The sequence below is a fragment of the Dendrobates tinctorius genome, unplaced genomic scaffold (assembly GCF_039654945.1).
Source record: "Dendrobates tinctorius isolate UK_male_01 unplaced genomic scaffold, ASM3965494v1 ptg000158l, whole genome shotgun sequence".
Taxonomy (NCBI): domain Eukaryota; kingdom Metazoa; phylum Chordata; class Amphibia; order Anura; family Dendrobatidae; genus Dendrobates; species Dendrobates tinctorius.
The window spans coordinates 29,218,856-29,232,466 of NW_027361825.1; the positions used below are offsets into that span (position 1 = coordinate 29,218,856).

The 13,611-nt window shown below is 43.3% G+C and overlaps 1 protein-coding gene across 3 annotated transcripts in view; it reads left to right on the forward strand.

Annotated features, from left to right (window-relative positions):
* Window positions 1-12,277, forward strand: part of LOC141052031 (cytochrome P450 2C8-like) — an 89,509-nt gene extending 77,232 nt beyond the window's left edge. Inside the window, exons 17-19 of one of the 3 annotated variants that reach the window (XM_073549207.1) lie at window positions 10,742-10,929; window positions 11,201-11,342; window positions 11,958-12,277. In XM_073549207.1, the coding sequence (XP_073405308.1) occupies window positions 10,742-10,929; window positions 11,201-11,342; window positions 11,958-12,139 (512 nt within the window). In that variant the 3' untranslated portion in view covers window positions 12,140-12,277. Of the gene's footprint in view, window positions 1-10,741; window positions 10,930-11,200; window positions 11,343-11,957 lie in introns of those variants that run through there. The other 2 variants (XR_012220730.1, XM_073549208.1) reach the window with 2 other exon arrangements.
* The last annotated feature ends 1,334 nt before the right edge of the window (window positions 12,278-13,611 follow it).

Sequence of the window (13,611 nt, forward strand, 5' to 3'; positions counted from 1 at the left end):
CGAGTGGGCCCCCCTTGCTTGGGCAGGGCCCCAGCATTTGCAATGTTTACCTCTCCCTGCTCCTCCGCTGTGTAGTCTGGGCTGTCAAATCCTTCACTGGGACTGCCACTACAAATTTGGTGAACTGATAGAAGATGATGGTTTTGACGTAGCTATGCCCTGTCCCGCTGGCCAGGATCTAGCTTCAGATGATCAATGGCTTCCATTTCTTATGGACATCGACTCACAATGAGATGCAATGGTGGTTTCTCATCAGCTTTCACAGTTTTCCTACCCACAGACATTCCAGCGCACATTTTTAAATGTGCCCTCTCATGCCAATCCAAATGAATCGCCTACGGCCTGTGGCTTCTGTCTTTTGCACTCCAAAGTTACGTGACAGAGCATGATAGGCAGTGAGCACCATGTTTACATCTCTCCCTGTGATCAAAATTGGATGGATATGAGTAATGGCGATGGGATTAACGGTACTGCGATACAGCAACACTTTCTTCACAAAGAAAGGTTTTTGCTGTCTCCACACACTAATTAATTGAGGGTCTGCATCGCCTCTGAGAATTGTGATGGAAGTTTATCCCGTGAATAGGAATTCCTAGATTTCTGCAATCACTAGAATTTATGTCAGTAATTGTATGCATCTCATTTCCTATTGCGGAGAGTCTGGACTGTCTTACTGAGACAGAAATATATATGAAGATTTAAAAATACCACCAAAAGTGTATACTGGTGTACGCTTCAAATACATTTCCTTTTTTCTACTTTTTAGATTGTTGTGTAATCCACACTGAGAACTTGGAGATTTTAAATATTTAAACTATGCTATATATACCTGCTATCCAGTGATAATGTACACTTTCTCAACTTTGTATAAGCTGGTCAAATCCATACTGGGCCTGAGACTGTCTGAGCCTGCCTCCTGATCTATAGACATAGGTTTTTAATGTGTAATCTATGCTATACATACCTGTAATCCGGTGATACGTTACCCTTTCTCAGCTTTGTCCAATCACGTCTAATCCATACTGGGCCTGAGACCATCTGAGCCTGCCTCCTGATATATAGACCTACGTTTTTAATGTGTAAACTATGCTATACATACCTGTAATCCAGTGATACGTTACCCTTTCTCACCTTTGTCCAATCACGTCTAATCCATACTGGGCCTGAGACCATCTGAGCCTGCTTCCTGATATATAGACATAGGTTTTTAATGTGTAAACTATGCTACATATATATGTATTATCCGGTGAAACTGTACCCTTTATCAACTTTCTAGAATCTTGTCGAATCCATACTGGGCCTGAGAACGGCTGCCGAGCTGTTAACCCCTTCACCCCCAAGGGTGGTTTGCACGTTCATGACCGGGCCAATTTTTACAATTCTGACCACTGTGCCTTTATGAGGTCATAACTCTCGAACGCTTCCATGGATCCCGGTGATTCTGACACTGCTTTCTCGTGACATATTGTACTTCATGTTAGTGGTAAAATTTCATTCAAATAACTTGCGTTTATTTGTGAGAAAAACAGAAATTTGGCGAAAATTTTGAAAATTTCGCAATTTTCCAACTTTGAATTTTTATGCCCTTAAATCACAGAGATACGGCACACAAAAAACTTGATAACTAACATTTCCCACATGTTTACTTTACATCAGCACAATTTTGGAACCAAAATTTTTTTTTGTTAGGAAGTTATAAGGGTTAAAAGTTGACCAGCGATTTCTCATTTTTACACCACCATTTTATTTTTAGGACCACATCACATTTGAAGCCACTTTGAGGGGTCTATATGATAGAAAATACACAAAAGTGACACCATTCTAAAAACTGCACCCCTTAAGGTGCTCAAAACCACATTCAAGAAGTTTATTAACCCTTTAGGTGCGTCACAGGAATTTTTTTGAATATTTAAAAAAAAATGAACATCTAACTTTTTTTCATAAAAAAAATACTTCAGGTTCAATTTTTTTTATTTTACCAAGGTTAACAGGAGAAATTGAACTGCAAAAGTTATTGTGCAATTTGTCCTGAGTACGCAGATACCTGATATGTGGGGGGGAACGACTGTTTCGGCGCATGGCAGAGCTCAGAATGGAAGGAGCGCAGTTTGACTTTTTCAATGCAAAATTGGCTGGAATTCAGATTGGACGCCATGTCACGTTTGGAGAGTCCCTGATGTACCTAAACAGTGGAAACCCCCTACAAGTGACCCCATTTTGGAAACTAGACCCCCCAAGGAACTTATCTAGATATGTGGTGAGAACTTTGAACCCACAAGGGCTTTACAGAAGTTTATAACGTACAGCGGTACAATTAAAAAATCATATTTTTTCCACAAAAATGATCTTTTCACCCCAATTTTTATTTTCCCAAGGGTAACAGGACCCTAAAAGTTATTGTGCAATTTGTCCTGAGTACGCTGATACCCCACATGTGGGGGTAAACCACTATTTGGGCGCATGGCAGAGCTCGGAAGGGAAGCAGCGCCATTTGACGTTTTTGGCTGGAATTGAGATCGGACACCATGTCGCGTTTGGAAAACCCCTGATGTATCAAAACAGTGGAAACCCCCCACAAATGACACCATTTTGGAAACTAGACCCCCTAAGGAACTTATCTAGATGTGTGGTGAGAACTTTGAACCCCCATGGGCTTCACAGAAGTTTATAACATAAAGCCATACAATTAAAAAATCATATTTTTTCCACAAAAATGATCTTTTCACCCTCAATTCTTATTTTTCCAAGGGTAACAGGACCCTAAAAGTTATTGTGCAATTTGTCCTGAGTACGCTGATACCCCACATGTGGGGGTAAACCACTATTTGGGGGCATGGCAGAGCTCGGAAGGGAAGCAGCGCCATTTGACGTTTTTGGCTGGAATTGAGATCGGACACCATGTCGCGTTTGGAAAACTCCTGATGTACCAAAACAGTGGAACCCCCCACAAATGACACCATTTTGGAAACTAGACCCCCTAAGGAACTTATCTAGATGTGTGGTGAGCACTTTCACCCCCCCAGTGCTTCACAGAAGTTTACAACGCCCGGGCGTGAAAATAAAAAATTCATATTTTTTCCACAAACATGATCTTTTAGTCACCATTTTTTTATTTTCCCAAGGGTACCAGGAGAAATTGGACCCCAAAAGTTGTTGTCCAATTTGTCCTGAGTATGCTGATACCCCATATGTGGGAGAAAACTACTGTATGGGCACACGTCGGGGCTCGGAAGGGAAGTAGTGACGTTTTGGAATGCAGACTTTGATGGAATGGTCTGCGGGTGTCATATTGCCTTTGGAGAGCCCCTAATGTACCTAAACAGTGGAAACCCCCCACAAATGACACCATTTTGTAAACTAGACCCCCCAAGGAACTTATCTAGATGTGTGGTGAGCACTTTGACCCCCCCAGTGCTTCACAGAAGTTTACAACGCCCGGGCGTGAAAATAAAAAATTCGTATTTTTTCCACAAACATGATCTTTTAGTCACCATTTTTTTATTTTCCCAAGGGTACCAGGATAAATTGGACCCCAAAAGTTGTTTTCCAATTTGTCCTGAGTACGCTGCTACCCCATATGTGGGAGAAAACTACTGTATGGGCACACGTCAGGGCTCGGAAGGGAAGTAGTGACGTTTTGGAATGCAGACTTTGATGGAATGGTCTGCGGGTGTCATGTTGCCTTTGGAGAGCCCCTAATGTACCTAAACAGTGGAAACCCCCCACAAATGACACCATTTTGTAAACTAGACCCCCCAAGGAACTTATCTAGATGTGTGGTGAGCACTTTGACCCCCCCAGTGCTTCACAGAAGTTTACAACGCCCGGGCGTGAAAATAAAAAAATCGTATTTTTTCCACAAACATGATCTTTTAGTCACCATTTTTTTTATTTTCCCAAGGGTACCAGGAGAAATTGGACCCCAAAAGTTGTTGTCCAATTTGTCCTGAGTACGCTGACACCCCATATGTGGGAGAAAACTACTGTATGGACACACGTCGGGGCTCGGAAGGGAAGCAGTGACGTTTTGGAATGCAGACTTTGATGGAATGGTCTGCGGGTGTCATGTGCGTTTGGAGAGCCCCTGATGTACCTAAACTATTGAAACTCCCCACAAGTGACCCCATTTTGGACACTAGACCCCCCACGGAACTTATCTAGATGTGTGGTGAGCACTTTGAACCCCCAAGTGCTTCACAGAAGTTTATAACACTCGGACGTGAAAATAAAAAAATCATTTTTTTCCACAAAAATGATATTTTTGCCCCCAATTTTTTATTTTCCTAAGGGTAACAGGAGAAATTGGACCCCAAAAATTGTTTTGCAATTTGTCCTGAGTAGGCTGATACCCTACATGAGGGGGTAAAACACTGTTTGGGCGCATAGCAGAGCTTGGAAGGGAAGGAGCACCATTTGACTTTTTCAACTCAGAATTGGCTGGAATTGAGATCAGACGCCATGTTGCATTTGGAGAGCCCCTGATGTGCCCAAACAGTGGAAACCCCCAATTCTAACTCCAACCCGAACCCCAACACGCCCCTAACCCTAGCCCTAACCCTAGCCCTAACCCTAGCCCTAGCCCTAGCCCTAACCCTAACCCTAGCCCTAACCCTAACCCTAGCCCTAACCCTAACCCTAACCCTAACCTAACCCTACCCCAACACACCCCTAGCCCTAACCCTAGCCCTAACCCTAATGGAAAAATGGAAATAAATACATTTTTTTTATTTTATTATTTTTCCCTAACTAAAGGGGTGATAACGGGGGGTTTGATTTACTATTTATGGCGGTTTTTATGTTTGGCGGCTGTCGCACGCTAAAAGACGCTTTTTATTGTAAAAATAGTTTTTGCATCACCACATATTGAGAGCTATAATTTTTCCATATTTTGACCCACCGAGTCATGTGAGGTCTTATTTTTTGCGGGACGAGTTGACGTTTTTATTGGTACCATTTTCGGGCATGTGAAATTTTTTGATCGCTTTTTATTCCGATTTTTGGGACGCAGAATGAACAAAAACCAGCGTTTCATGAATTTCTTTTGGGGGGGTGCGTTTACACCGTTCCGCGTGCGGTAAAATTGATAAAGCGGTTTTATTCTTCGGGTCAGTACGGTTACAGCGATACCTCATTTAGGTCGTTTTTTTATGTTTTTGTCGGTTTTATGCAATGAAAACTATTTTATATAAAAAATAATTATTTTTGCATCGCTTTATTCTGCGAGTTATAACTTTTTTATTTTTTCGCTGATGATGCTGTATGGTGGCTTGTTTTTTGCGGGACAAGATGACGTTTTCAGCGGTACCATGGATATTTATATGCATCTTTTTGATCGCGCGTTATTGCACTTTTTGTTTGGCGGTATGATAATAAATCATTATTTTTTGCTTCGTTTTTTATTTTTATTTTTTAAGGGGTTCGCTAAAGGGGTTAACTAATGGGACAGTTTTATAGGGCAGGTCGTTACGGACGCGGCGATACCTAATATGTGTACATTTATTGTTTTTTTTTATTATTATTTTAAAAAAATGAATTTATTGGGGAATATTTTTTTTTTTTTTTACTAATTTATTTGGCGATTTTTTTTAATTTATTTTTACACTTTTCTTTTAATTTTTTTTTACTTTATTACATAGTCCCAGGTGGGACATCACTGTCCTGTGACAGATCGCTGATCTGTCACATCACAGATCACTGTGACAGATCAGCAATCTGTCACAGGCAGTGCACAAGGCTTCCTCATGCCTGCGCTTTGCAGGCACTGAGGAAGCCAGCTTCCCCAGGCCCCCGAAGGCCCCCGTCGCCATCTTGGATTCGGGGGCCTGGAGGATAGGAGTCCCCCGCAGCAGCGCTGCACATTGCGCTGCCGTGGGGGGCTCAGGGAAGCACGGAGGGAGCCCCCTCCCTGCCGATGCTTCCCTTTAACTCCCGGTACACCGCGATCGCGTTTGATCGCGGTGTGCAAGGGGTTAACGTGTCGGGGGCGGTCCGTGACCGCCCCTGACACATTGTGCCGGGTGTCAGCTGTGATAATCACGTGGGCGCCGCTGATCGCGGTAGACGTACTATCCCGTCCCCGGTCATACGGGCCCGGGTACCGTGGACGGGATAGTACGTCTCATGTCAGGAAGGGGTTAAGCAAGATACAGCAACTGTGGTTTGGACACATAATTTTTTGCATTTTTTCAGGAATGCCGGTTAGGCCTAATTCAGGAATTGCGGTTGACCTGCACTTACTGGGAAATCATCGTTCGCGGGGAATAATTGGAATCACAGATCCCCATCACTAATGGTGTTCTTCTGGTTATCTGCACCTGTAAGCGACAAAAGCTGGTCCTTTCAGTGTAGCACGCATGCAGCCTCGGACATGTAATGCCATGATAGACCTGTTATTGCTCGATCTCGCGTGCCAGAGCCTCGCGTATCCCTCTAGTAAGCTTGACGCGTACCGCAGGGGCATGCAGGAGTCTCATTCGTTAACGGAATAAAGCTGACAAATTGCTAGTACAACTACAAACGGACATACCACACCACACACACAATCGACAAAGCTTTCAATGTGTGCATCTTTTCTTGAGGTGGCATGGTTGTGGTTTCCCGGGTGGAGTCCAATTAAGCCGCAGGCTCCACTCCTTTTGGACATTCCTTTAAGATTCAGCTTTGCAATCATACTGCCCCCGGAAAGCAAACACTTTGCCTTCATGGACGCTGTTTGGGTGTTCATGGGAATAACGCCGCCCGATCGCCAGTTGGCATAATTTATTGGTGGGAAGTCCAACGGTATATGATCGTGTTCGATTTCCGAATTTTTTTCTTTTGGTTGGTATTTTACATTTTTATTCCAGCCTTTCTTGACTTCATAAGGGAATGACAAGCCTATATCTGTGTCTCCTCCACCTCCTCCTTTTACTCCTCCACCTCTTTTCTAAATGTAGTTGCCCTTTTTCATATGTAATTTTTGTCTTCTGAGCATTTTCTCTGCTTTGGGACACCTTTTAAGGTGTTTTGTAATTGTTTTCTATGTGTTTGTATGTGTTTGTGTTTGCCTGCCATTGTTTTCAATGGGGTTCGATGAACATTCGACGAACTTGCCTCCTGTGTGACGAACCAAAACACTAGCGTGGTGGCTCAACACTACTCCTGATATATAGACGTACATTGTTAATGTTTAAACTATGCCATATATACCTGCTATCTGATGATACTGTACACTTTGTCTACTTTTTATATTCTTGTCTAATCCATACTGAGCCTGTGAGCGTCTCTGTGTGACTGATGGAATATATATGGAGATTGACACTTATCCTTTGACTGAATAGAGCTGTACGCTTCTGATACAGTGCCATATATCTGATGTTATTTTGTGTCTATTTTGTGCAAAATTTTGAAGTTTGGTGGAAGAGGCCGCGGACGTGGGCGCGGGGGGGGCCAGCTGGTGATGATGGTGTTGGTGCATCTGCTGGTAGTGGCAAAAGCACAATAGCAGCTAAGGCAGGAGGCGTTGAGCCTGCATCATGGTCTGGCTCCGGAACGCCTGGAATGATACCTTTTCTGGGAGTAGGTTAACCGCTTTTAAAGGCGGAGCATGAGGAACTGGTTTTGGCTTACATTGCCGAACCAGACTCCATCAAATATGCCCGCCTCTTCTGAAGTTTCAAAAAATGCAAGCACTGAGTGGTCAAGTGCTGGCTCCTGGTCAGGAAGAACCCCTTTCCTTGTGTCCTGCACCCCCACCCAAACTGAATGAGGCAGCAGGCCACACTTCACATTAGTCCATGTAGCTCTTTCTATCATTCCATGCCAGGGTTATCAAGTCAAATCGTGAATTCCCCAGTCCAAGATGAATCTGACATGGAGTGTGGGTGGCCAGCCAGGGCAGTGGGGTTAATCGGTACCGGGCCGGTGTCTCACAGGGATGTGTCGTGGTGGTGACCCGTTCCGTGGCCCTGGGCGTCCATGCAAAGGGGTGAATTACGTTTATAGGTGAATGATACGTGATGCCACCTCTGGTTTCTGATTAGATTGACCAGCGCTGCAGTGTCGCTTCTCTGGGACAGATGTTGTGGTGCAGCTAAGATGTAGAAGACCTGCACAGGTAGGGCCGTAGTCGCAGGGCAGATGAAAGAGTTGGTAGATGGTGTGCAGTGCAGGATGTAGCTGAGCTGTGCACCAGGCACAGGAGAATGATGACAGACACAGTCGTGCAGTTCCTTTACCTGTACTTGGTAGGTGCTGTCCAGGACCCAGAGTACAGATGGAGAAGGAGTTGGTCAGCCTGGAAGCCAATTTGGATTTCTCTCTCTGCAGATAGGTAGTGTGGCCTCCATTCTAGCGCTTATCTGAGGTACTCGCAGTGCTGAGTTCAATGAAGTTCCCCCTGTTGACTCTCTTTTGGAACTTTCTCGTATGGCTGGCAGCCATAGCCTTTTCCTTCTGGTTCACACACGTCGATGCTGGGGCCTCCGAGCCTCAGTTGGGTACAGAGCATTTACAGCTGCTACTTCCTCTGGATTCTGCTGCAGGAACGTCAGTGTCCCTACAAACTCAGAGACCGGAATCCGGACCATGCGCTCCAGCTAGGAGTGAGCCTTAACTTTGCTCATCCTCCAGCTCCTCTTCTCATGTCTACACACTTCCCCTTCCCTGCACAGAATGGCATAACTTACCTCCTCCCGACCACAGAGAGCAGCTCCTCAGCAGTCATCTTCAGAGGTCTCCCTGCTGGCATGGAGTGGGAAATGTGTTGTGTGTTGGTTTAACTGCTAGAGAGATCCTTCGTTGCTCCCAAGCATGACATCACACTCGCTAGGAGGAAGGTAATGCCACTGTGGCGTCCGTACTCCTGGGGACGCCACAAGTGCACTGATGCCCAGCCACTGCTAGATGATTCTGCTGGTACATTGACCCAGACCACTACATTCCCCTCACACTCTACACAGTCAGAATCTGACCCAGAGGAAACTCAGGTTCCCCTTCCCGCATACTATACCACCTTACACAGTGACAAAGAGGAAGGTGCAGATGAAAGTGCAGGTTCCTTGAGCTGGTGGGGGGGCATACTCATGGGCGACGGCACTGGCACAGGGCTTCTCATAGAATGCAAAAGTGTCTCTGCAGGTGGGAGGGCCCACCCGCTGTCAGACAGACTGCCACACACCGCCGTACTATTAGAGGGGCCCTGTGCCTCTGCCGTCACCAACGAGTGGACATCAGACACTGGAGCAGCATTTACAGGGCACATTATACACTAGAGCATTAGAAATGGGGCCCATTATGTATGGAGCATTATTTGGGCCCATAAAACAGTGGACCTTCATCCATGGGGACCAACATATACTGAAGCATTATGTGGAGCTCATCATATACAGTTTCAAACATTATATGGGACCAATGATTCTGTATGGTGACATATATGGGCCTCATTACTCTGTATAGCGCACTATAAGGTGGCCATAATACTGTATGGAGTAATATACTGTCCGTTTTTGTAGCTATTGGAGAATTTGAAATGGATATCAGTCATGAGATGTAAAAAGTGAAGTATTTTTCATTGTACTATGCCGCTATTTCACTGCCGTATCTGAGCATCATGAGTTGTGGTATGTGTTAAAGGGGCGCTCTTTGGCCCAGGGCACATGAAAACCTGGAGCCAGCCCTACCCCCCCCACAAATTTAGCCAAATAACCCCCATTTTTCAGTGCGTAACTAGTATTATGAAGTAAATTAAGGTTGAAAAGCTTCAGTAATCAGAATTGATGTTTTTGGCATTCAAAAGGGCACTGTAGTTGTGTTTCCTGGCCTCCACTCCCTGCCGACTTTGCTTCCCCATTGACTTGCATTGGGTTTCGTGTTTCAGTCAGCCTTCGACTTTTCATGATAATCGGCCGATTTCATTCGACCCGACTTTTGCGAAAGTCGGGTTTCATGAAACCCGACTCGACCAGAAAAAAGGCAAAGTCGCTCATCTCTAGTGACAATGCTCTCTAACGTCAGTTCTGATCAGAAGTGATGAGCCAGCAACAGAGTTCACTGTCATTGCACATATCCATTGATTGGAATAGGTATTGTGTATAGACCTTTTTTTTTGTGGTGGGGCTACAGAAAAATGAATCACTCACTTCAGGGTTTTCCGTCTATAAACAGCTAAGGGTTCCAGGAGTGTGACACTTTATGATCAATTTACTCTTAAGTGTGGGACCCTTGAAAAAAGTAGAAATATAATAAATTAAACTCGTGTGGATTAAAAAAATAGTAAAAAATATAGGTCCTAAATTAATTTTCTTATGGTCCCAAACCTTAGTTTCTTAGCTATTCTAATCATCTTGCATCTCTACCAACAGAAAACTATTTTAGTTAAACTTTAATTGAAACCTCTATTTGTAGAATGCAAAAGCTGAGGGAATTTTGTATAACCTCTTTTTAATCATCTTGGATAATAAGACTGTTAACATAGAAATCCTGAATTCCAAGTAGATATTGTATTCAGTCGCCATATGCCATGGAAAATGCTCTATGAGCCCTCAAACCAACAGGAACTCTTTAGTATTTGTTGACTCCAGAACAATGCTACACTGGATCTTAAATTTTGTAAATTAATAATTTGATTATTTCCTAAATTATTTGCAGTATTATCATACAATGCTTCAAAATAATAAATATATCATGGCAATATTAGGCTAAGGAAAAATTTTATATCTTGGTTAACCCTTTAAATCAATAAACGTAATATGTACCCATAAAGGTAAGATTCATGAGGAGTTGGATCGCGTGATTGGCCAGAATCAATGTCCTTCTGTAGAAGATCGAGTCCAGATGCCTTACACTGATGCCTTTATACATGAAACTCTCAGGTTTGCGGACATCACACCACTGGGACTGATGCGGGCAACAGTTGAGGACACAACATTCCGAGGATACCACCTTCCCAAGGTCAGAGTCAAGAGAACTGCGAGTACAATGTGAGGTGTGGGATGTATGTGGCATTTTCTAGCAACTTTTATTTTTGACATGGGTCTGACTTAAATCCAATTAAAAATGTTTTAAGAAGGTCAAAGAAAGAAACCCATGAACCACAGGCTGACAAATTGACAGTAAAATGAGCCAGACCATCCCATGAAAGGAAACTCTAAACGATCCTAGTTTTGACAATTGTTCTTTTATTTGGGATGCAAAATTCATGTTCTGTTATTCATCTCTGCAGGACATCATAGTTTTCCCTATGTTCACATCTGTTTTGAAAGATCACAAATGTTTTAAGAACTCAGAAAAATTTGATCCCACAAACTTCCTGAATGATGATGGCAGCTTAAGAAAGAACGAGGCGTTTGTGCCTTTCTCATTAGGTAACGTTTTTGATTACTGTTCTTTAAGTGGATATTCGATTCTCTTCCATGCTTTCCCAATCTAACCATCACAATGATATTTATTGTCTGCAATGATCAAATAGTTCAATGAGAAGAGGGTGTATAACAGTTGTGGTCAAAGTACTATTAGTTCTCTGTGACTGACAGCACTGAGGTGCAGGATTTCAGCAGTGCTCACTCAAGACAGTGCTCACTCAAGCGAAACCAGCTTTGTCAATCAAAGAGATGGAGGCAGAGATGGGTAGGCAAACTATAAGTAATTTTTTTGGCACAGGTCCAGCGAATTTTAGGGCAAAGGGTATTATTATTGTTGGGTTAAATTGCCCTATATGACAATTGCTTAGTTTAGCAAATTATCTTGCCCTGACAGATCGTCTTTAAACATCAAAGCCTTTGAGCTGGAGTGAGCTGCAACTGGGGAAAGTATCACAATGTGATACTTTTCTCCACACAGGCTATTATTCAATCAGGAGTTTTATCGTATACGTTTTAATGCAAATTATTGCTGCGAGGTTCAGGTCTTTAAGATATATATTAGTATATTACATAAAGTTCAAATTGGCTACATGTCATTTATGTATCCCCTTTCCACAGGCAAAAGAAGTTGCATTGGAGAGAGTCTGGCACGGATGGAAATATTTCTCTTTCTTACCACCATATTGCAAAGATTTAACCTAAAATCAGAAGTAGATCCTGAGGATATTGAAATCACCCCAGAGCCAAATAAAAATGGAATGCTACCAAGAACCTACCAGATGTATGTGACCCCAAGATGAAGGACGTGTTCCTAGGAAACCTTTCCTTATTTGCTTTTCCATTAACCATTGTGTTAAATAGAGGTTAAGGGATGTTTGTTGTAAAATTATAATTTTTTTTCTAATGAGAAACCTATATGTTAAAAGTTTACAGCATGACCTATTGTTGTGTGTTATTTCGGTGTAAGCAAAGGTAATGCATGTGGCAGCAACACAGATTAGCGGATTGATCCTCAGGGGATCGAATTCAAAACAAATTTCTTGAAGTTTGCGGCTCCATCCAAATTCGAATACTATGATTCATTACACACCGAGGAGAACTCAACAGTGATACACACATACAATAATTTTTTCAGTATTTAAATTTGTGACATATTTATTCATCGCAAATCAGAATTTTGAGGGAAAATTCGATGAAGCTGGTGAATTTCAAACGATCTGCCCAACTCTAGATGGCACTTTTCTGTGCTTCACAACTTTCATTTAGCGATTTACTGATTCTGATGAGTGCCATACTAAGGGTATGTTCACATGTTCAGCATTTGGTCAGTATTTTATCAGCCAAAATCAGAAGTGGAACAATCAGTAGAAGGTATAATAGAAACACATGCACAACGTCCATATTTTTTTGCCCACTCCTGGCTTTGGCTTATAAATACTTATGTAAAATACTGACCAAATACTGAACGTGAGAACATGGCCTAACAGAGGTACTCCTTTTATAAGCATAGTATTGAATGCTGCGCTGAGACAAGGATGTGGATATCATTGATGATGGTGGTAGTTGAGTGTGTGCAACAACAAGTGCAGGGCAGGAGGCATCTTCTCATGCACCATGGACAGGGGATTGGCATGTACAACAGCGGAAGAAGCAGTGGTGTCACCTGCAGACACTGTTCCTGGACCCACAATGTTGGGTGCTTTGCTGCCATGTGCCTGATCATGCTGGTGGTGGTCAGGCTGGTAGTTTTGCTACCCCCGCTGATGCAGGCCTGGCAGTTTGTGCAAGTGGCCATTTTGGGTTTATCGGCAGAGTCTTTAAAAAATAACCAGACTCTGGAAGACCTGACAGTTAGACTGGCAACTTCCGTTGTGTTGTCGTTATGGGGAACGGTTGCCCTCCTGTTTGTGGCCACCACACTATTCTTCCTGCCTGTTAGGAAGCTATGCCTCACTCAGCCTACAGTATGTGCTGCTGTCCTCGCTCTGCATGCCCTCCTGCCAGTTACTATATCATCCCCCACCTCGTCTTCCACTTCCACACCCTGGTCCTCCTCCTGACTCTCTGGCAAAGGTGTCTCATCATCGTCCACCTCTTCTGACACTTTTACTCCGTCGCCTTCATGTGACCGTGGCTTCTCAAATATTTGGGCATCGATACATGTGATCTCCTCTTGCTCCACTTCAAGTGGACTGGGTGAGAGGCCTGAATCTATAAATGGAAAAATAAATAGTTCTTTGTAGTGTCCAAATGTGGGATCAGTTGTCTCCGG